The sequence below is a fragment of the Anolis carolinensis genome, chromosome 2, assembly GCF_035594765.1.
Source record: "Anolis carolinensis isolate JA03-04 chromosome 2, rAnoCar3.1.pri, whole genome shotgun sequence".
In the NCBI taxonomy this organism is placed as follows: domain Eukaryota; kingdom Metazoa; phylum Chordata; class Lepidosauria; order Squamata; family Dactyloidae; genus Anolis; species Anolis carolinensis.
This window is the reverse complement of record NC_085842.1, coordinates 247,252,780-247,277,201: the sequence shown is the minus strand read 5'-3', so window position 1 is coordinate 247,277,201 and position 24,422 is coordinate 247,252,780. Positions and strand designations below refer to the sequence as shown.

The following is a 24,422-nucleotide window of genomic DNA, read 5'->3' as shown; positions in this document are numbered from 1 at the left end:
CCAGAAAGCAGCGGAGGTCCCTCCAGGCCGCAATCGCGGCCTGGAGGGACCTCCGCTGCTTTCTGGCCTGCTAGGAAAGGCCAGACGGGTGAGCGGGAGTAGCGGAGGCGGAGCCAGCTCTGACGCCGCTCCCCCCGCCCAGCGTGCCCTGGCCCCGCCTCCCACGCTGCGTGGGAGGCGGGGCCAAGGCACGCTGGGCGGGGGGGGAGCGGCGTCAGAGCTGGCTCCGCCTCCGCTACTCCCGCTCGCCCGTCTGGCCTTTCCTAGCAGGCCAGAAAGCAGCGGAGGTCCCTCCAGGCCGCGATTGCGGCCTGGAGGGACCTCCGCTGCTTTCTGGCCTGCTAGAAAAGGCCAGACGGGCAAGCGGGAGTAGCGTGGGAGGCGGGGCCAACTCTGGCCCCGCCCCCCCGCCCAGCGTGCCCTGGCCCCGCCTCCCACGCTGCGTGGGAGGCGGGGCCAGGGCACGCTGGGTGGGGGGCGGGGCCAACTGTGGCCCCGCCCCCCTCACTAATCGCCCTGGCCCCGCCTCCCACGCAGCGTGGGAGGCGGGGCCAGGGCACGCTGGGCGGGGCCAGGGCGCGGGAGGCGGGGCCGGTGGCGGGGGCGCTTTTCAGCACCCCCGCTTCCCATTAAAAAATATCTCCGGCCGGCCCTGGACTGTGTACTCCATGACCACTGCAAACATGGCAGTGCTTATCTGAAATCTCCTTGTACATATATAAATAACACAACTCAAAAGAAATTATCTTTTTATGCTCACAGTTCTCCTAAGTTGCATATAATTTTCTTGGCCATGATCACTAGGTTGGAATGGATTCTCATCTTCCCACTACTCTGTTATAATCCCCCCCCCCCAATTCAAGAATCTATTCCAAGAAAAGTACATGTATTTAGGAAAGCAATGGGCATAAAAATATCACTTAATTTGAAAAAAAAGGGATACCGTTATGAGACATAGTGTTTTACTTTTGCCACCCTAGAGTACTTCTTTTGGGAAACTTGAACAATAGAGATTCATAATGTATATCTCTTGCCTAGCAGATCTAAATTAAAAAGTTTTTTGGCCAATTAATAGCAATATGAAATTATTTTAAAATTGTAATATTGACATTTGAGTTTTAAACAGTTGGAGCATCTTTCCTCCAGAATTCGAAAATATTCTGAAATCCAAAGTGGTCCATAAGTGGATGAAACAGTGACACCTGATGTTTCAACTAATGCAAACTTTGCTTCATGCACAAAGTTATGTTATAAAATTACCTTCAGGCTATGTATCTAAGATGTTTATGAACCATAAATGAATTCATTTTCTGCAATTTGCTGCTTATTATTTTCTTGCACCAATATATGTATGCTGTGGTGGTGTGAATCCAGGAAGGCATAGCAGTAGTGACTTAAATCTCAACACAGAGCCATACTGCCATTCCAAAGTTTTAGTTTAATGTAAGAAAATAGGGTTACATGACTACAAATTTCCATTTTCTGTTTAGCACTACAAACTCCTGCAAATAAAAGGAATTGTCCAGTTTATATTTAAAGGTACCCAGGAAGTCAAATCTCACACTGCTAAGTCAGAATTTCCCTTCAGCAGTTATAGTAAATATTCCAAGGAGTGTTCTTGAACAACATACAAAAGCTGATATATTTCATAAAATAAAGTACTTAACAGAATGAGGCACGTGGATATTTTCCCTGAGAAAAAGTTTAGCTGGAACACTTCTGCCACACCAGTCTGGAAACCTAATATAATGTGATTTAAGATAAAGTTGATTCCTAAAATTAACGCTTAAAAATTGTGGTTTCCTTTGAACATAAATCTACACAGATAGCTGGTGAGCCTATTTGCAAAAATACCTTGAGTTGTTGTGAAAAATTCATGATTTAGTTATTTGGCCAGAGAGACATCTCAGCAAAAAGAGCATCTGGATGCTCTTAAGATTTTGTAACTATGGCTAATTACTCAAATCAATTTTCATCTCTTGCTCTCTTCCTGCTAGACATCTCAAGAATTTTTTCCCAAGAAATTTTATCCCAAGAACATGGCAATTCTATTCCTTCCCTTTCTTTCTCTTTAGTCATAATTATGAAAAAAGAACCTGAGTGGCCATGACAGATGAGGATCCAGGACTGGCTCTCTAATATCATCTTTTAAAAAGTAAAATAAATGGAGAGGTTAAGAAGTGTTTAACTTAAAAAAAAACTTTAGCAGAGGTGGCTAGTGGACTTCCATGTGATTGGGAAAGCAAGTCCTCTGGGTTTTATTCTGACTTCAAACGAGATAGGGGATAGTACCTCTGTTAACTCCTTTGTGGTCCAGATCCAGAGGATTCCCCATCCCACTGATGTGGAAACCACCACTCATAGCGGAATGCCCTTTGTAACAAAATGCATATTATGATGATCATTTTGGAGGAAACCTGATCTCCAAATGCACAGAACAACATAATCTTGCAACACCTGTTTTTTAAAAAGGCAAGAAGAAACACAATGCACTCAGTATCTCTTTGACATCCTTATCAAAAGAAGACAGCTTGTACCATGAAGAATATTGCCTGTCAGTGTCTGAGTTGATAGAGAGCTTTGTCTCGCAAGTACTCATCCAAGCACTGTATTGCAAAGGGGTCGATGTCAGTGTCAAACTTGTTGGCAAAGAAGTGGTGCTTTCGCAACATCCAGTTCAAGTCTCCCACTCCAAAGACACACACTGAGCGGATGTGTATCCCACTGCAAGGTGGATACGGGGCACCCTTTGACACATCCCCCTCAAAGTAATGCCACTTAACAAACCTGGCCAGAGCGTTCATGTCTGAGACATCATATTTATTACTGGCGGAGACAGCTCCAGGAACTTCAGGAATTCGCTGAAGAGTAGCCCACAAGTATTCATCAGGACTGTACGTGTCTTTAGCCCATTCTATAAAAGCAAGGATGTTGGTGTTCTCCAATACATATTCAACAAACCTCCTGCTAACAACAAAGTAGGCACTGCCAGAGAAAATGGGTGTATTGAGAGGCGGATGCTGCTTGTCTATTCCCATATTCTTTACCTTACCATCAATAACTTCATGATGCTTTTTCCACCGTACCTCCTTGTTTGAAGGCATTTTCTCAGTTTCCAAACTATTTTCACCTTTGAGGGCCTTCAGCTTCTCTATTATTTCCTGGTTAGTCTTGATAGGGAAATCCATACCACAAAGGTTGATCAGGTACTTCCAGTTCGCACCCCTCCTGTAGAGGTCTTTCATGCAGTTGAGGTCAGCTTGCACTCTGCTCCACGAGGCATACACAACACTTTCCAGTTGGCTGGCAATAAAAATGTTGCCAAAGCATGAAGCAATCCCTTTAACTGCAGCCAGGAAAGATTCAGGAGACTTCTTATCAACATGAATGCAGTAATAGTTCTGAGGTGCATAGATGGCTCGCAAAAGCCTTTCAAGCATGTCAATTTTGTGATGAACTACTATTGAATAAGCAATGGGAAATTCTGCTTCCTCTTTGCTCAGGGGTTCCATAATATATTTCCGTCTCTTAATAAAGGAGGCACAATCTGTTGTCTTGTTAATGTAGTCATTTGCAGTTAGCTTTGGGCGCTTTCTAAATGAAACAGTTAACAATTCTAGTTTTACTTTCTGAATTTCCTCTGGATCACCCTCCAATATCTTGGAGCAGTTTATATTAGAATCGGGGGTTTCATCACTCAGCTCCAGATGTTCATGATGCAGATAGCTTGGTTTCTGGTGAGTTCGGATAAGGGACCAGGTCCCAATGGTAAAAATTAACACCAAGAGAAACTTGAAACGTAGAATATGACACTGACGAAGTTTCCTTCTCAGCATTTCAGAGCGTGTTTGGAAATCCCCATGCATCTAGGAGGCTTTTGTTGTATACATGATCAAGCTCTACCTTCCAAGCCTTTTATTCTCACTACCCAGAAGATGATTCCTAGGAATTAAAAGAAAACATGTTAAAGCAAAACTATAGGTTAGTTAAAGAATCATGTCTTTGAATCTTATGTCTTCCAACCAAAGTCCTAGCACCATCTCTGACTCTGCATATGAGGTTCTTGTTATCTCAGACTTACAGGACTGGGTGTGATAGACATTTGACTGTGCCATTTTCTTCTTGATGTTCTATTGCCAAAATAAGACATTTTTTTTTACATTCTGGCCTTTGGATTGATCAGCTTGCTACCTTTTCACACTCAACTCCCAATATTTATTTTTAGCTGCCTTGTCTCCATGCACATTCAGGTTTTGACTAAAAAGAAAACTGACCTGAACCAACTTAGTTGGTGTAGCATTAAATCCCGTCTTTGTTATCTTTTTTTCCATGTCACATTACAAAAGCTGGTACAATGAAAAATCACTCAGCTGACACAAGTTATATTGCTCAGACAAACAGATGATTTCCGTGAGTAGCTCAGTGATGAATGTGAGCTGGCACAGAAGCAAAGTCCTTGTGTCTAACTCAATGTAAAGGACTCTTTACAGAACATTTCTTAGGGAAATGATGAGATCTTTGTAGAGTTGGCCTGGTGTTTTTTAAACTGTTATTTCAAGACAATGTGCAGGTGCCATGATTTCTTTAATTTGTAATTGAAAACATGTATCCAGCATGCTTGGCATTTATCTATGACCAGTGATTTAAGTTAAAAGATTGCTCCCAGAAAAGTCTGTACAAAATAAGAAACGGGGGGGGGGGGGGGGGGGGATTGTTTTCTGATTGATTTTAAATTTAACGGTAAAGGTAAAAGTTTCCCCTTGACACTAAGTCTAGTCATGTCTGAGACTGGAGGGTGGGGCTCATCTCCATTTCTAAGATGAAGAAGAGCTAACGTTGTCCGTAGAAATCTCCAAGGTCATGTGGCTGGCATGACGGCATGGAGCACTGTTACTTTCTTGCTGGAGTGATACCTATTGATCTGCTCACATTTGCATGTTTTTGAACTTATAGATTCCTAAATACATGTTTCCAGCTTTTTTCCAAGCTCTTAGTTTCAGGATTTTTATTTAATTCGCATTGAGTGGGAAACTAATAATCTTACCACTTACAGACATAATTATGTGGGCAGTACAGAGAGGTTGTGGCAAAAGACTACAGAGCATGCACAGGGCATTCATAATATTACAGTAGAGTCTCACTTATCCAAGATAAACGGGCCGGCAGAACATTGGATAAGCGAAAATCTTGGATAATGAGGGATTAAGAAAAAAGCCTATTAAACTTAAAATTACATTATGATTTTACAAATTGAGCACCAAAACATCATGTTTTACGAGAAATTGACAGAAAAAAAATCAGTTCAATACACAGTAATGTTATGTAGTAATTACTGTATTTACGAATTTAGCACCAAAATATTGCAACGTTTACTACAAAAACCATGACTACTAAAAGGCTGACTGCCTTGGATAATACAGAACCTTGGAAAAGTGAACCTTGGATAAGTGAGACTCTACTGTATCAGTTCCTTAGCATATGGTAAGATACTTTCACTGTGCATCTAGAATACAGTAGGCCCTTCTTTTTCATGGGGATTAGGAGACACGTGATCTTCCAAAAGTGGAAATATTATTTACCTGAGAGAACACCTCTGCAGGAATTTCTGAGTCCCCCAATGCAGTTCCATGATAAAACTCCAGCAGAAGCTGACTACAAAGTCATGCTGGAGGACCTAGACATTCCTATAGAAGTGTGCTGTCAGGTAAAATAAAAATTCTTTATTTGCAGTTTTTCACTTTTGCAGGGGGTTTGTGTCTCTAGCCTCAAGTGAATGTGGATGCCTGATTTCTCTGAACTGATGTTTCTGTTAAAGCCAAAAATGAAGTCAAAGATCACCCAATAAAAACATGCATCCAATTCACATCTGTTTCATAGAATCATAGAGTTGGAAGAGACCGCATGGGCCATCTAGTCCACCCTCCTGCCATGCAGGAAAAGTACAATTTCTATGTTTCTGTTCTGAGTTGAGTGATGCAACTGTTTCAGTTTGGTGAGGCCATGTTTAAAACACAACTCTCAAAATCTCAACAGTCATAGCAACTCAGAATGAATGAAATATTGGACATCATAGATAGATAGTTCCTGGGTGGCCACGGAAAAGTGAATTTTAGGGCCAACCTGGGCCACTGAATGCAACTAATGGAAAAGGAGTAGCACTGGAACACAAAAGCAGTATGAGCACCATGCCATGTGCATACATTTGATGTGTCTTGTTTCAGTTCTAAGGTAATATCCATGGGCGCAGAGAAAGAAACAGAGTGTGGAGTCTCATGGGTTAATCCTTTCTCTATGCACTGCTACTCTTGTATACTATACAATTATGTGCTTTGATTCCACTTTAAGGCCATGGCAGTGTTGTATATAAACTACACAACTGGTATGTTGCAGTTTCGCTGAAATTAGTATGTACCCCCTCCCCCCCAGTGGTACAGCGGGTTAAACCAATGACCTGCTGAACTGGCTGACCAAAAGGTTGGTAATTCGAAGCCAGGGTGTGGGATGAGCTCCCGCTGTTAGCCCGTTTCTGCCAACCTAGCAGTTTGAAAACATGCAAAAGTGAGTAGATCAATAGGTACCACTTCGTTGGGAAGGTAACAGCGCTCCATGCAGTCATGCCGGCCACATGACCTTGGAGGTGTCTACAGACAACACGAGCTCTTCAGCTTAGAAATGGAGATGAGCACCACCCCCTAGAGTCTGACATGACTAGACTTAATGTCAAGGGAAAACCTTTACCTTTTACACTTCCCTAAACTACAAACTCCAGGCTTCCCTTGGATACAACCATTACAGAATCAAAGCAGTGTGAAAGATGACACTGGCATCCTGAACCTGCTATCAATGATACAGTTAGTAGCAGCTTGTGCCCTGTTTCTAGTGGCCTTTTGTTAATTACTGAAGGAAAATAACGCTAGATTAAATAAATGTTTTGGCCCATGGCCTTTTGGGTTCTTTTAGGAAGGTGGAGCAAGGAAGTTGGTCCTTGAACATTACATTGAATCTCTCGTCTAGGATTCATTTCAGAAAATGCCTGATGGGCAAAGTGAAGAGATGGCTAGGGAATTTATGTCTGCTCACTTGGGTTTTGATGAAAAATAGCTCTCTAAGAATAATAATTAGAATAATTAACTTCTCTTTAGGATTACAACAGTTCCCTGCTTCAAAGTAAAAAATATATATTTTATACATTTCTGTGTTTAAAAGATGTACAACCTTAAGAGAATAAAATGCAACTTAGGCACCTGCATTATATCACATAAAAAGCCACACCTTTGAGAGGTTGTCCCACTTAAACTGAAAAAAAGTTTTGTGATAGCAAGGACGTATATCATACCACATAGGATAATTAAAATAGCTGCATGTACGAAATAAAGACATCACCTTATTTAATTCCATTGCCCTTTGTTTTTTTCTTTTATAGAAAAACAAACCAGGAGTTGCACAGAAAAGAGGTTCTTCTTTGCTCTTGTATAATAGGATCAATTAACCAAATTAAATATGGGTTACTTAACCCATTTTAATGTTCTTACTATAGATTAGAAGGCTCTTTTCAGATTAGCCCTATGCCCAATTAAGGTAGATCCTATCCTCTGAAAAGGCATTACTTTAATCTGTTTAAGTGTCTGGGCAAAACAGGTTTTGTGTTGGTCAGTTTATATTATATTAACTAAGGTAGCTTACGGAAAGAAAGAAAAATAGTAACATGAATCTAAAGGAGCATTTTAATTTCATTATTAAACTGAAATGCTACACAAAGAGTGTGAGAGACAAGAAATAATGATAAATCAACATGTATCTTGGAAGTGCCTCTTCTCAGGTGAGCATAATTACATTTCAGGATGTGTGTGGACATCCTCCATGGATACAAAAGGAATATTAAAATAAATAGATTTAAGAATAAAAGGTATCAACATCAGTAAATGTTGACTAGAAAAGGGTCAAAAGGGTAGACATCAGGCTATGGGTTCACAGGTTATCTGAGATTGGAAAAGTTATGTTTTGAAGTTCTACAGTGGAAAGTTCTGGTTGTGGCCTTCTTATGGCCCTCCAGCCAGTTTGAAGTGTAAGTCCCTTCAGCCTCAACTATGGTAATGTGTATAAGTGTAACAAATTATTAATCAAGTCCAAAACATTTTAAGGGTATCCGGTCTGGAAAGACTGGCCTGGCTCCACTGACTGTCTAAGCTACAGTCCAATTCTGTGCCAGAAATCCAAGGAAGGAAACTGTTCAAGTCCCTGTCTTCTGCAAAATAAATTCCCATTGAAGAAAATAGACAGACTTCCAATATGAATATTAGATAATAAAAAGAACAGATATATGGAAAAGTGATAATAAATTTAAATAAAAATGGTATAACAAAAATAGGGGATCTTATAAATTTGGATGCAACAACAAAGGACTGGGAAGAATTAGGAAACAAATGTGGATTAAGCAATTGGTTGTTATGGCATGGACTGTCACAAAGGATTACTGAGTAGAAGAAGAACGAAGGTCCCAAGACAGATATGGATTAATATTACAATGAAAACTGAGAAAGAAAAAGGAATTATGGGATTCATATATAACCAATTAATAGATAAATAATACAATTTGAACCCCATTAGTATTATGGAAAGAGGAAATAAACTGTAATCAGAAAGACACAGAACTGTAGATAAATTCAATCAAAAAACTTAAACATGCGGAAAATACTGAAGAAATGGTATAGGACCACCAGCAATTAGCCCATATGACGAAAAAGATGTCTAAATTCTGTTGGCATGAATGCAGGGAAATTGGATCTTTTATCCGTATGTGGTGGGATTGTGCCAAGGTACAAGAATTCTTTAGGAAAATAAAGGGAGGAATGGAGGAATTATTAGAGCAAAAATTAGGGTTGAACAAGGAACAGTTTTTAACCATGAAACCAGAAGGGAAAAATGGCAATAAAGATTGGGCTGAGATGACAAGATATATGTTAGCTCTAGCACAAGCTATGGTGACCTTGGGATGGAAAGAGCATAAAAATGGGATACACAAAAATTGTATGAACAATAAGCAGACTATATGCGTCAAGATTATATTCTGGACAGGAAAAATAAATATTTCAATGAATACCCTAGGAGGAAATAGGAAGAGAAATGGGAAGAACTGATAGCCAAGGTAAAGGGTAAAAGAAAATATCAGGAATTGAACCAGACTATCCTTACAATGCAACAAACAGAATGAATGATAAAGGAAATGTATGACTGTTCCCAGAGGTATCAGCTTGCATACAATTTGAAATTATTACTAAATTTCAAGGAAAGATGGAAAAGAGACATGAGAATTAACAGACCAAATTTCTTATACTCTTTATAGATAAGGAGCACCACTATAAACTACTCCATAACACAGACACATGCCAAGGATGGAAGAATGATCTTCTTTGAAGAATGTTCCTATGAAAGAAGTTACAAATTGAGTATCTTTTATCAGAAATGCTTGAGACCAGATATGTGTGGGATTCTGGGGGAATCTGGAATACTTTTATTTATATATATGTACATAATGAAATGGAGCTTCCGGTGGCACAGTGGATTAAACTGCTGAGCTGCTGAACTTGCTGATCAAAAGGTCGGTGGTTCAAATCCATGGGACGGGGTGAGTTCCTGATGTTAGCCCCAGCTTCTGCCAACCTAGCAGTTCGAAAACATGAAGTGTGAGTAGATTAATAGGTACCACTCTGGTGGAAAGGTAACGACACTCCATGCAGTCATGCCAACCACATGACCTTGGAGGTGTCTAAGGATAACACTGGCTCTTCGGCTTAGAAATGGAGATGAGCATCAACCCTCAGAGTCGGACACGACTAGACTTAATGTCAAGGGAAAACCTTTATCTACTTTTACATAATGAAATATCTTGGAAATGGGACTGACCCACATCTAAAAATGAAATTCATTTATATTTCATATACACATAGCCCTAAGCCCACTTTATACATTATTTTTTAATAATTTTGTGTACCAGAACAAAATTTGTGCACACTAAATCATCATATGGGCAATTTTGGAGTATGTTGAATTTTCAAATAAGGGATGCTCAACCTGTATTTTCTTTTTAAAAAAAATTCTACATTCTGGTGGCATTTACTCATAAATCTTGAAAGAAGAAAGTGAGTAAATCTTAAAACTGTCAGTTAACATACTATGAACCTAAAAAAAACTGGTGAAAGCCTTTTTAAAAAAACAGAAGAAATGATGATAGGTACCCATTCAATTTTAAGCCTGGAAACACTCAGACAAACAGCTTTGTGAGTATACCTCGTGAAAAATACAATAATTGCCAGTTTGATAAATGACTACTGAAAATAGGTGAAACTATTATGGTTAAAACACTGGTAGGGAAATGTGAGTAATCTATCTGGACTTTTGATGCAGCAACATTACATTTTTTTTAAAGAATAGACAAACAGATAAAATGAGTGAGCAGCCAGCTAACAGACTGCATGCAAGAGGCCTTAGTAATAGAAAGATAGGTAGGAAAGATAACCAGCAGTAACATTCCAGAGATGTAAATGCTGGTTACTTCTTTCATCAATTATTGGGACAGAGCATGTTCTAATGACACAACACATAAATATTAACTCTTTGTAGGATATACTACAAACTTCAGTTTGGAGAGCTGGCAGATAGTGACTGAAATCAGCAAGTACAAATGTAAAGCATTATATAAGGAGCAGTCAGAGAGAAGAGAATTTGATTAGCCAGGATATTTATTCCTGTATAGATTATTGAGAGTAGATTGTTTCAGCACTGAGCACTGAGATCTGAACAAGGGATATTAAGATGATGCAAGGTATCAAAACCCATTTGATGTTGGAAGCAGGACCAGCCCTAGCTAGCCTTGGGAGACTGCCAATGAATGCCAGGTATGTATGCTATATTTCAGAGGATGGAACAGGCAAAACCACCTCTGACTATCCCTTGGCTAAGAATAACCCATGAAATTAATGAAGTTGCCACACATCAACAGGTGACTTGCAGGAAAAATATATTATTAAATACAATGAAGAACAACTGCATACCAGAAGTATTACAGCATGGTACTAATAGCAAAAAATAAAGCTGTAAGCTCAGAACGTATCTAACTGCAATAGCCTCCTGCAAGTCCAGACTTATGGCTAGAGATATCTGTCTGTCCTACCAGTCTGCTGTACCCGGAGTTTAGGGAGGAGAAATTGATGAACAGGAAGGGAAGGGGAAAAGGGATGTTCCCATTCGCTTATGTCTGTTCCACTCACCTCTGGCTTTGACTTTAGTCATTGCTGACATGCAGTCTCCTCAACAGATGACATCCAGAGGACTGCATTCAGACAGAAAAAATAACTTTCTATAGCCATACAAGAGAAGCGGGGCCTTGATATATGAGCACTGATGTGTCTGGCAATTAGACATGCCTGTTAGGCAGCTACTTTTTTCTTAGTTTCCTCTTGTCAAGGAAGGAAGCATATAGGCAGAACTATTCAGGGTTTTTCCACTTCAGTGAGGCCTCTGGAGTTCTTGACTGCAGTCTGCTTCCATTCTTTTTATCTTGCACTGAGAACCATAATTGTATTTACTGGGGACAGTAGTCCAGTGAGAAAGGTTTTGCATATGTGGCCCCAATTCATTTCTGTTGACTGTGGGGAAAAATAGAAAAACCAGCTTCGAAAATGCATTTGGTTATCTGTCACTTTCTTGATTCTTGCATGCACAGCACAACTTTGAACATTCGGCTTTTGAGCCATGCCTATAAAACATATTAGAGTCAGTGTGGGGAAGTGACTTTAAGTGCTGGATTACAACTTTGAGAACTAGGACTTGAATTCCTGCTTGGCCACAGAAACTCACTTAGTGACATTGAGCATGTCACACTTTCTCAGCCTTAGAAGAAGGCAAAGGCAAACTTTCCTCTGAGCCAATCTTGTCTAGAAAATCCAGTGGAGGATTTGCCATGAATTGGAAACAACTTGTAGGCAAACAACAATATATAACATACTACAGACACACTTGAACACTGACAGACTGTGAAATTGCTATGGTTCAAAAGTACAGACAGTCCAAACATCAAAAGAGTTATCATAGGGAAAAGGTGTCTCCACTGAAGTTTCCTACCAATCCCTGTTTCAACAAGCCAAATTTTTCAAAATCCAGTTATCAGTGGGACAGAAAGTGAGTTGAACTTCCAAACAGGGGCACAGACAGCAAAACAGGCACCACAGATGTGTTCACCCTTCCCTATGCTAAGGTAAAGCTTTCCCCTGACATTAAGTCTAGTCGTGTCCGACTCTGGGGGTCGGTGCTTATCTCCATTTCTAAGCCGAAGAGCCGGCATTGTCCAAAGACACTTCCAAGGTCATGTGGCCGGCATGACTGCATGGAGCACTGTTACCTTCCTGCCGGAGCGGTACCTATTGATCTACTGACATTTGCATGTTTTTGAACTGCTAGGTTGGCAGAAGCTGGGGCTAACAGCGGGAGCTCATCCTGCTCCTTGGATTCAAACCACCAACCTTTTGGTCAGCAAGTTCAGCAGCTCAGCGATTTAATCCGCTGCGCCACCAGGGGGGCCTCCCTATGCTATCCAAAGCTAAAAGATATACCAAATTTTTTTGGTGGAGTTCACTTTAAAATGTAACTGTTCTGATTTATATACAAATTCAACTTAAGAGCAAACCTACAGAACATATCTTGTTCGTAACGGACCGCCTGTATAACTTTCCAAAGTTCTGCTGGTACAATCCAGTGTTAAAACTGGTATGGCACCATAGTAGCTGCATAGACTCCAAGTTAGAGCTCTTTAGATTTAAGAAATCATGTAGTCTAAGTAAGTTTAATGTTTTCATAGCTTTCTAACTGGATTAGACAAGAGGCTATTAACACCATGGTAGACATTATGTGCCCCCCCCCCCTTCAAACTCTGGCATGAATAGAAGATAATTACAACATTCTTTTAAGCTGGTGATTACTTGCATGTAAGATGTTTGTAATTCTAAGCCCGCAAAATAACTATATAAAGTGATCGGCATTAAGGTTTCTTCCACTTGAGGCAGAGAGACTGCAAGAAAATTTCAAAAGAATGCTGACCACCACAGCAAACATAAAATGACTGAGTATTCATTTAGATTTTACCTGGGTTCTGTTTGGATCATGTAAATGAGAACAATTTCTGCAAAATACTCTACTATTGTTCCAAAGAACACAATTCAAAGCATCAAACAAATGAGATTACAATGTGAGAAAATCTGTGTAATGCTTGCAAACATTGTGCTTACATGAGAGGAGAGATCGTACAAATTAGGAGGGTACATGAACACTGCAAGATCTATGCCATATTCTTTCTTGAGCACAGATATCCCATAAAAATGGGAAACAATACAGACAGCATATTGAAAAGGGAGTGTTTCAAAAATGGTGCCTTGCTCATTGCGAAACGTTGGTTGTGACATGAAAGTAGTCATACATTATGTTGTACAATGACCGATACAGCCCTTTCATTGTGATTTCCCCCCAATGTTTGCCTTCAAATAGCTTTCCCTGTGGGAATAATCCATTAAGGGACATCACTGTGCAAACTCCTTTCTTGCCTGTGGGGCCTCTTTGACACCCTCGCACTAGTCCCATTGTGAAAGGGATGGCGGTGGCTCAGCCAGCCTCAGATGACAATCTAGACTTCCACTGACACCACTTTATTAAAGAAACCTAAGCTTGCCTTTGCCATCCTGTGATGGCAGGATAATTGCTTCTTACAAATTAAAAAGGAAGAGGGGGGAATTTCAGCAGAAAGGGCAAACCAGCCAAAAGCTGCCCCAAACAGAGAAGGCTTTTGTGTCTACACACAACAGGGCCTATTGTTCTTGGTAAACCTTGAAATCTGTTACCTATAACCTTATTGAGAAGACCTGTTTGGAACAGCAGAGATTCCAAATGGGTAACCCACACCCCCTGTTTAAAGGCCACCAACCCCTCCTCTCCCCATTAAACAGATATCCTTTTCAAAACAACTTAGAAAAGCAGGCATGCTGCCAGGAAAACCCTGGGCTGCCTGCTCAAACTATCAGTCATCATGCCTTCCTTGAAATTTGCTGGAGCCTAGGTGGCTCACAAGAGGGATGTCATGCAAAATTGGAGCAGAAAGGGAGATTTCATTAATGGGGGCAAGTAGGGGAGGAGGGGGTTGATCTAGACCCAGAGGTGTACTCTTTAATACAGTCAACTGTTTTGAGTGTATCTGCTGTAATGATAGCTAAGATTAAATTGTGCAGAGAGCATTGATAACATTTGCTGTACTGTGTCACCAAGTCACAGCTGTCTACCTATCTATCTTGTATCTCATCATTCTCCCAACAGATGACCCAAAAGGAGTTATAATAAAGTTTAAAAACAGATATAATTAAAAGCATCTATAATTTAATGCATAGAATCATTTAAATCAGTGGTTCCCAACCTGTGCGCCATACCCCACCAGTGGGCTGCGAGACCTAAAATACGGTCTGTGAGACATGTGGGGGAAATCAGATCGATATTATTAAATATGGTTTTCTGTGGGTGAGCAGATGGTGACTACTGGATGGCGTATGTTCTGTATCAGAAACTAGAGCTGATGTGGTCTATCCAATGCAATTTTCTGAATCAGCACCCCAAATAACCAAACTGAATCTAAAGTTGACCAAAAACCAATTTGAAACCCTTTTGATACTAATATTGGAGAGTGATCCCTGGTCAAAGTGGTCCCTGGTCAAAAAAAGGTTGGGAACCACCGATTTAAATAAATTCAATATACGCACTCCATTAAAAAAAAAACCTCTTCTGAACACCCAGTTAATCTCCAAGCATCTGTTAAATAAAAAGGGCTCAACTGCTATTGAAAGGAGAACAGTGAACAGGTCAGCCTTGTCTGCCATGAGAGATAATAACAAAACCCAGGAGTAGCCACCAAAAAGACCATCTAATGTGTCCTCACTATATGGCAATGGGATGGATCATCAAAAAGTCCTCCCTCATTGATCTTGAGATGTTTGCTATTACTGTATGCTTTCAACTTGTTTACAAGTTATGACAACCCTAAGGTGGACCTATCAAAAAGTTTTTCTGGGCCTGAGAGTATGTGATTCAACCAAGGTCATCCAGGGGGTTTCCATGGTTGAGCGAGGAATCAAACACTGAGTCACAGTCCAACATCCAAACCACTATACTGCTTAGGCTCAAATAAGAATATATTGTTTTTTAGATGGTTCAGATAGGACTTGAAAGTCATAGCCAGCACTTTGAATTGTGTCTGGAAATGAACTGGTAACTACAGAAGCTATTTTAACATGCAGGTTTCTTGAAACCGGTGCAATGGTCACAAGAAGGGGCTGCTTGACAAACCAAACTTCCTGTCTATTTCTGAACTCAAAGACTTGTCATCGGAAAGTCTGAAAATATAGCTAGTTAGTCATAGAAATATATGATAAGGAACTGTATGGTTTGTCTATTCTGCTAAACAGACAAAGAAAACAAAACTATAATCACATTCCTCCAGAAAGTTAATTTGTTGTTCTATTTCAAACAAATAGATAACTAGATCAATTTAAATGAAAGTTACCTTATGATGATGCAAAATAATTTTGTATCATGGTTTTGGTATTCATAGATAGCCACTACACAGATATAGTTAATTAAAAAAATAATTTTGTGCACACAACTAGCAGAATATTAAGTATGATTTGTTATATTAGTCTCAGCACCTAGCTGAGACTAATTCATTCAGTACACAACTTCTGCTTTAGGATAAGGTTTAATATATAGATGTCACTGCCTGATGTCTATTTTTATAGATTTTTGTTTTCTTACCTCAGTTTTTGTACTAGCTGGCCTGATAAAAATTCTAAAGAGTTCAAAAGTTTGCTCATTATTTCATAACACTTCTCTCATGTCCCCGCATGGAGCTGGAGCTGATAGAGGGAGCTCATCCACGCTCTCCCCGGGTGGGATTCGAACCTGGCAGCCTTCAGGTCAGCAACCCAACCTTCAAGTCATGAGGCTTTAATCCACTACGCCACCGGAGGCTCCAATAATATTTATTCCAATAGCATGGTATAAATATTACTGTTAGCCCCAAATAGAGTAGACTCACTACATAAATTGTTGAATGGTAGGTCATCATCTGTTGAAGCCATGGTGATTCAGTAAATTTACTTGTAACTTGATACCAACCCAGATTTAAAAGGCAGAAGGGAAAAGTGGAAGCAAAGAAGCCAGTTCACTCATACTGTTAACATTGTGCCCTTTTACAAAATGGAAGATGGTGTCCCTTCAAAGTACTAAACACATCTCTAACTGTAGAAGGACTTTGACTTTGGGCATGTTTTCTAAGTAAGATCAGATGTGTTCAGCTTTTTAAGACATGGTGGTATTAAATACATGATAATAATGTACCCAATCTTTTATAAATCTTCACTATTGTCAAGAAATAAGAGTTCTTAGAACAATGAGAAATGTTATAATCCTGGGTTAAGTTCTCACTTAATGCCAGAAATCCTAGGAAGGATATAATTAACTAAACTATTATAAAATATAAGTTACCATTTTAAGTATCTTCATTTTAAAGACTTTTGTGTACATTTTGAGGTCATGTTTAATCTTCTCCCAAGAAAAAAAACAAGCAAAAATAAGGCAATCTTATAGAAAAAGAAAAGTTTCCTCATTCAGCTATAGTTCAGTGCACAGATGTCAAATGTCATTATCAGCGTAATTGCACCTACAGATAAATTGTGAGGTATAGTATTGCAGTCTTTGTGTTAGCTATTTGTCTAATCCGCTGGAGTAGCAGACAGTACCTGTTTCACAGGTTGAGGACATGAAGTACACAACAACCTTGAATGAAGAGGCTGGAGTACAAATTAAATACAAGCATTTAGTTGGGGCACCTTCAGCTTTATGAAACTCCTCTTAGAATATATAAAGAACTTAGTCCTGTTTCCCTGATTTGGGCTGTTCAAACCCAAATAGCAGCCTCTCACTGCTGTTATTAACAACTTCTGTTAGCAAGACCTATGCCTTCTCTCTCCTATACCAAAACTGTTGCACAAGCAGGGATTTGCATATGCAATCTTAGATGTTTTGTAACTATATGCACTCAAATTAAATTACTCAATTGGTCTGAATTCACTTTCAGTAAGTGATGCTGTTGAGTGTACCCTATTTATATAGTGAAAGGCTTATTCAGAGAAGGTAACAGTAAGCTCCCTCTTCCTTCAGCCTCAAGAAGAACATACATTGGTCTGATCACCTTTTCCAATTTACAGTAAATTAAAAGTGGCTGTAAATAATAGCAAAAGATTGAGATTCCCTGGCTTACAAACAGTCTGATAGTTGGACCAGTGCTGTTTACAATAGTAATAAAATATAGAGGTTACGATGACTTGGGGGGCATCTACACTATATAGAATACAAACTGACACCACTTTTAACTGCTATGGAGTCATGGGAGCTGTACTTCTACAAGTTCTTTACCCTTCTCTACCAAGGAGTGCTAGTACCTCACCAAACTACAACTTCCATGATTCTACAGTGTCGAGTCATAGCAGTTAAAGTGGTGACAAACTGCATTAATTCCAAAGTGTAGATGCACCTTTATTGTTCAGAATAGAATCAACTTTAAAAATTTTCTTGAAAGGTTAGGTTTTAAACAGACGTACCTTGCTGATAGCCAAATGTCTACCTCACTAAGTGTTTTGAAGCATCTCAAAAGATTGAAATATAAATTACAGAGTAGGTTAGAAAACTAGTTTCTACACTGCCAGATACATGAAGTGCTACAAATCGGCACATACATACAAATGTATTCAGGCCTTCAGATCCTCTTGGGGGGGGGGGCTTCTCACGGTCCCACCACCCTAACAAGCATGGTTGGTGGGAACTAGGGAAAGGGCCTTCTCGGTGGTGACCCCCTGGCTTTGGAATGCTCTCCCTAAAGAAACCATACAGGTTCCCTCTCTAGCTACTTTTAGAAAAGAACTAAAAACCTGGATGTGGAAGCAGGCTTTTGAAAATGGATGATTAATATGATGGTGATCTTTTAGCTCTATCAAATACCTATGGGTTTTTAACTAGGTCTGCTTCCAGGGTGCAGTATGTTTTTAAACTCAGTACAAATTTTTACACTGTGCATTTATTGTGATATTGTTATGTTAATTTAACCTGCTTTTTTTGTGTCAGGAGCAACCGGAGTTGCTTCTGGAGTGAGAGAATTGGCCGTCTGCAAGGACGTTGCCCAGGGGACGCCTGGATGTTTTGATGTTTTTACCATCCTTGTGGGAGGCTTCTCTCATGTTCCCGCATGGAGCTGGAGCTGATAGAAGGAGCTCATCCGCACTATTCCCCGGGTGGGATTCGAACCTGGCAGCTTTCAGGTTAGCAACCCAACCTTCAAGTCACGAGGCTTTAGTCCACAATGCCATTGGGGGCTCCATTTAACCTGCTTATAAATGTTGGTTATATATTATGTCCCTTTTTTTGCTTTTTTTATATATGTGTTATGATTTAATTTTGTTCTAAGCCACCCTGAGTCCTTTTGGAGAGGGGGTGGGATATAAATAACATTATTATTATTATTATTATTATTATTATTATTATTATTATTATTATTATTATTATGGAAATGACATTAGAGAGAAATGATAGAAAAATTACAAAAATGTTTCGGGGCTAATAGAACTATGACACTTTAATGATGAATAAATTTCATTTGACATAAGCTTTTGTAGAATGCGTCCCACCTGATCAGGTGTAGAAAAAATGATAGGCAAATCAGTATATTAGAGCTTCCAGATCTGAATGGTTTTTAGAGCAATAGTTTAAAAGGGAGTGTTGAAGCAACACAAACAGTAACACTCTTGTTGACATTAACAACCATCTGATAGCAATGGCTTCTTACACTATAAGTATGAATACTTATAGTATAAGTATAAATATTCCAGTCTGTATGCAAAACAAGAAAGGGATGTAAATTGCGAGAAAGACCAAGATTTGGACCACCATGGGAGAATGCTCAAATCACCAAAGCTACTCCAGTATTTATTTGAAAGTACTATTCAAAAGAACGTTAAAGATTGGCTGCTGCTTGAGAACTAACAAACTGAACAAGGTCTTGGTCGCCAACCACATCTCTCCAACCTGTGTGGATAATGGCACTGTTAGCTGGGGAGTTGTAATCCACTAAGTTATTTTTCCAAGCTCTGCTCTGGGGCATCCACTAGTTTAGATATTATGTATGCTAATACAGTAGAATCTCACTTATCCAACACTCACTTATCCAATGTTCTGGATTATCCAATGCATTTTTGTAGTCAATGTTTTCAATACATTGTGATATTTTGGTGCTAAATTTGTAAATACAGTAATTACTACATAGCATTACTGTGTATTGAACTACTTTTTCTGTCAAATTTGTTGTATAACATGATGTTTTGGTGCTAAATTTGTAAATACAGTAATTACTACATAGCATTACTGTGTATTGAACTACTTTTTCTGTCAAATTTGTTGTATAACATGATGTTTTGGTGCTTAATTTGTAAAATGATAACCTAATTTGATGTTTAATAGGCTTTTCCTTAAGCCCTCCTTATTATCCAACATATTCGCTTATCCAACGTTCTGCCGGCCTGGTTATGTTGGATAAGTGAGACTCTACTCTAATATCATTGACACAATTTCAGATACCCTGCTTTAAATTATCCAGTAAAACAATTTACCTACTTAAAATAAGCTTGGCTGGAGTTCCATACACATCATCTTGGAAGTAAATCCCCTGGAGCTCACATCTAGGTAAAAACCCACAGAAATATGTGTGGTGATGGGGAGAGGAAAAAGAAAGAGGAAAGAACAAGGATGCAATCTATGCAAATAAAAACCTTTTAGCACACAGTCAGATTCTAATCATTTCCTCCCTCATTCATTGCAATATCATAAGCAAATGTGTCAATGGTACACAGCAAGTGAGCAATATGCGTTGCCTTCCAGACATATTGGCAACATACACAGCCGGTGGTGGGGATGGACCACTTGTAAAGGCATAGTTAGCCACAAATATGTGCTCCAACACAGTCAGTTCTGTTTTTAAAGTCTCCCTTTAAAATACCACAGGACAGAGGTAGAAACGATCAGTGCATCTTTTAGGTTCACCCAGAATGGACTAAGCTCTTTCCTTTCACTGCTTTACTCAGAGAAAAAGATTGTTTCTTTGTCGATAAAAGTTAAAATACTATAGTACTCACATTGATCCATGGATAATTTGACCCAAGTTTTGGGGGGTTATTTTTTTTTTACTAAAACTCCTAGATTTATACATAAGTATGTAGGGTCCTGAATTACTTGAGAATTCTTTTAAGTGGTAATCCAAAAACAGCAATCTATCCAAGCTCAGATTTACAAAGAAAAGCTTTAACAACAAACAGGCTGAAGCCATGTGTCAGAGAGAAGAGAGTAGATTGACATAAACGGGCACAGAATATCATCCTATCTCAGTTCACTTATGGAACACTTCACCCAAGTCATTATCTTCATTCTGCTGGATAGAAACTTTCCAAGCTCAATATGGAATGCAACTGTTCTTCCTCTCCTCATCCAATGATAATACACGTGGAAGATGCAAACACTGTAGTTCTTTTTGGCTTATTGCTATGTTTTGCGATCTTGTGCTCAACTGCACCAAGAATCTCTGTCTCTGCAGGATTCTAAGCTGAGGCTGGATGACCATCTGTCAGGAGTGTTTTGATTGTGTGATCCTGCATAATAGGGGGTTGGACCGCAGGGCCCTTGTAATCTCTTTCAATTCTAGGATTCTATTATGAATCCGTCCTCCATGCAAAACCATATCAACATAGGATGGGACCTTTTCCCCACTCTGGTGCTTCCCTTTTTCTCCAAAACATGTGCAGCCTCTTTGCCTTTAGGCATTCTTTCTCAAAGATAAGGATGATGTCAGCCGGCATGTTTTTATCTAATGAAGCATTCCTGGGATCACTGTCATTTAGCCCCTGGGAAGTGTAACTCATCATATTTATTTGTGTATTTTCTTGGCAAATGGAAGGTTAAACCTACAAGGTGGCATTTGTGAATGGCCAAAAGAAAAGTTTCATAATCTGTGTTAAGAAATCTGAAAGCTTCTACGCTATTTGGTGACCTTTCAGTTGCTGTAATCACACACACAAAACAACCACCAAAAATCCCATCTTGCCCCCACCATAGATTTTACAACTGACCAAGAAGTTTCCTTCCCAGATATTCTTGCACTAAAAGGGTTAACTAGCTTGTTATTGTCCTAACATTGTTTGTAAATAGTGATGGTAACTGTGAGTCCTACACTTTTGGTAAACTTTACTGTAATTTTAACAGTCTGAGTTCTTTGATTTTAAAATTTCTGTCAAGAGGCACAATTTCTCCCCCTGCTCCTCAGATGAACACAGCCATACCTATACCTGCTAAGTGGGGATAACATTTCCCAATGCTGATGAAGCCCCTTTTGAACTGATGCCAAATAACATCTGTTTCTCTTGAAAGGGTTCCACAAAGTCAACTGGTTGTATTTACATCTGAAGTTCCTTCCTCACAGCTGAATAAAATCCTACATTTTCTGCTTTAAACTGGAATATATGGCAGTGTGGACTCAGATAACTCAGTTCAAAGCAGATATTGTGGGATTTTCTGCCTTAATATTCTGGGATAGAAGGCTGTGTGGAAGGGCCCTAAAACAATGCTTTCCAAATATTGATCCTCTGGGGTTTAGAACTTAAATTCACAGAAGATGCAACCATATTGGCCAACTGCTAGGAATTCTGGGACTTGAAGTCCAAAACACCTATAGGATCAAGGGTTATCTGCTTATCTGCTCCACCAGATAAACAGGGCCCTTTCCACACAGCTGAAAAAAATCACACATTTTCTGCTCTGAACTGGGGTATATGGCAGTGTGGACTCAGATAACCCAATTCACAGCAGATATTGTGGGACTTTCTGCCTTGATATTCTGAGATATAGGTCTGTGTGGAAGGGCCTCAGATAAAGAGTACTTCAGAGGGTGCATCTACACAGTAGAAATGCCACATATGGCATCACTTTCACTGCCATGGCTCAATGCTATGGAATCCTGGGAGTTGTAGTTCTAGAAGGTCTTTAGCTTTCTCTGCCAAAGAGCTCTGGTGCCTCATCAAACAACTCCCAGAACTCTATAGCATTGAGCAGGCATATGGGGGGGGGGCGCTTGAGGGGCTTAAGTCCCCCCCCCCCGAAATTCTCAGGGTGGTCCTTACTGGTATTACTGGTGGTCCTTACTGGAGAAGGCCTTACTGGTATTATTTAAACTGTTAAATAATACTCTCTCACTCAGATCCTCTCTCACTCAGACTCAGCCCCCCCCAATCAAAAATCCCAAACCCCCCCCCAACAACAAAAATCCCAGCCCCCCTCCCCAATCAAAATCCTGGCTACAGGCCTGGCACTGAGCCATGGCAGTTAAAGTGGTGTCAAACTGCATTACTTTGACAGTATAAATGTGCCTAAAGAAAAGTTACTCTCAACTTAATTTTTCTTTAAATTCTGTCTTCTACACAGCCACAGGTAAAGGTAAAGGTTTTCTCTTGACATTAAGTTTAGTTGTATCCAACTCAGGGGGCTGGTGCTCACTCTATTTCTAACCCAAAGAACCGGCGTTGTCCATAGACACCTACAATGTCATATGACTGGCATGACTGCATGGAGTGCCGTTACCTTCCTGCAGAAGTGGTACCTATTGATCTACTTACATTTGCATGTTTTCAAACTGTGAGGTTTGCAGAAGCTGGGGCTAACAGTGGGAGCTCACCCTGCTCCTTGGAGCCAAACCACTGACCTTTCAGTCAGCAAGTTCAGCAACTCAGTGGTTTAACCCACATAGAACACACATTGTTTAAGTTAGAAATTATTTGGATGTACAGAGCAATGCCATTGTACCTGTAAATTCTGTTCCAATTGTATTGTACTTAATACCAATCTATACTGTATATAACAGTTGATTTATCATTGACATTGTAAATCTTTGTGTTCATGGGCAAATACAGTAGAGTCTCACTTATCCAATGTAAACGGGTCAGCAGAACGTTGGATAAGCGAATATGTTGGATAATGAGAGATTAAGGAAAAGCCTATTAAACATTAAATTAGGTTATGATTTTACAAATTAAGCACCAAAACATGTTATACAACAAATTTGACAGAAAAAGTAGTTCAATACACAATAATGCTATTTAGTAATTACTGTATTTATGAATTCAGCACCAAAATATCACGATGTATTGAAAACATTGACTACAAAAATGCGTTGGATAATCCAGAACGTTGGATAAGTGAGACTCTACTGTATTGGTTTGTTTGTTTTTTTATCCTGTTGGTTTGGCTTTAGTCAGGAACCCATTTACTGAGTACGATAAAAGAAACCACAATATCTGCTTTGAACTGGGTTATCCGAGCCCACATTGCCATGCAATCAAGTTCAATGTGGATTTTATACAGCTGTGTGGAAGGGGGACCCAGCTTCCTCATCCCATAGAAACACAGGTCTCAGGATCAGGCGAGGTGAGGGAATCCTTCTTTAAAAGGGAGAGCGTCATCCTTTGAGGGCGAAAAAACAAAAAAGCCAGGTTGAAAACTCGCTCTGGCTGGAGGTGAGGCAAAGGCTGGGAAATGTGTTCTCAGGCCAGAAGAGGAAGAGAATACATAACACAATGAAGATGCATCTGTGGCAACAACCAACGCGGGGGACGCTGAGGCTTGGAAGGAGGCTTGTAACCAAACAAAGCGAAACCTGCCCATTTCAGGGGCGCATTTACACTGCAGAAAGGAATGCAATTCCTTGGACCGCCATGGCTGGACGCTATAGACTCGTGGCAAGGTGTTGAGCCACAACTGCTAAGGAGTGCCGTTGCCTCACCAAATTACAACTCCACAGCCCTGACCATGGCAGGGAAAGTGGGCTGGAACTGCATTCGTTCCACGCTTCGGAAAGCCTGTTGAGTGCTACAAGCGAAGACATTAAAAAAAAACCCCAACAACTGGCAAACTCCAAGAGCAAAGTAAACCCACCACTTAAGGCGCGTCCCGACCCCACCGATAAAGCGGGTTTAACAAAAAGGAAAGAAAGAGCGGAGTTCATCCTGGCTGCCGACAACTCGCAAGCCCTTGGTGGAGTCTCCCTCCTTGTCAAGAAGAACAGGAGGGAAGGAGAGAGGATGCCAGCCAAGGAGGAAAGGACCTTACCTGCAGCAAGCCCTGCGGAGAGGAGGAGGAGGAGAAGAAGGAGAAGAAGGAGAAGGAGAGGAGGGAGGCCCGGCTGGCCCCTCCTTCTTTCCTCCGCCTCTCCTCCCTCTTCATCCCAGGCTCAGAGCTTCTCTTTTGAA

At 40.1% G+C, this 24,422-nt stretch overlaps 1 protein-coding gene across 3 annotated transcripts; it reads right to left on the bottom strand.

Moving 5' to 3' along the window:
* Positions 1-1,418: 1,418 nt before the first annotated feature.
* gcnt1 (glucosaminyl (N-acetyl) transferase 1) lies at positions 1,419-24,422 on the bottom strand. Of its 3 annotated transcripts, none has more exons than XM_003216475.4 (2): positions 24,283-24,422; positions 1,419-3,942 (listed from the first exon to the last, which is right to left on the bottom strand). In XM_003216475.4, the coding sequence occupies exon 2, from the start codon at positions 3,864-3,866 to the stop codon at positions 2,556-2,558; it is 1,311 nt and encodes a 436-aa protein (XP_003216523.1). In that variant the 5' UTR covers positions 3,867-3,942; positions 24,283-24,422; the 3' UTR covers positions 1,419-2,555. The 3 variants fall into 3 exon arrangements, with proteins under 3 accessions (XP_003216523.1, XP_008101485.1, XP_062828075.1); XM_008103278.3 differs by lacking the exon at positions 24,283-24,422 and adding an exon at positions 24,109-24,248; XM_062972005.1 differs by lacking the exon at positions 24,283-24,422 and adding an exon at positions 19,750-19,818.

Excerpts from the sequence above, each read along its gene's own strand:
- gcnt1 (XM_003216475.4), bottom strand. The coding sequence starts at position 3,866 with ATGCATGGGGATTTCCAAACACGCTCTGAAATGCTGAGAAGGAAACTT.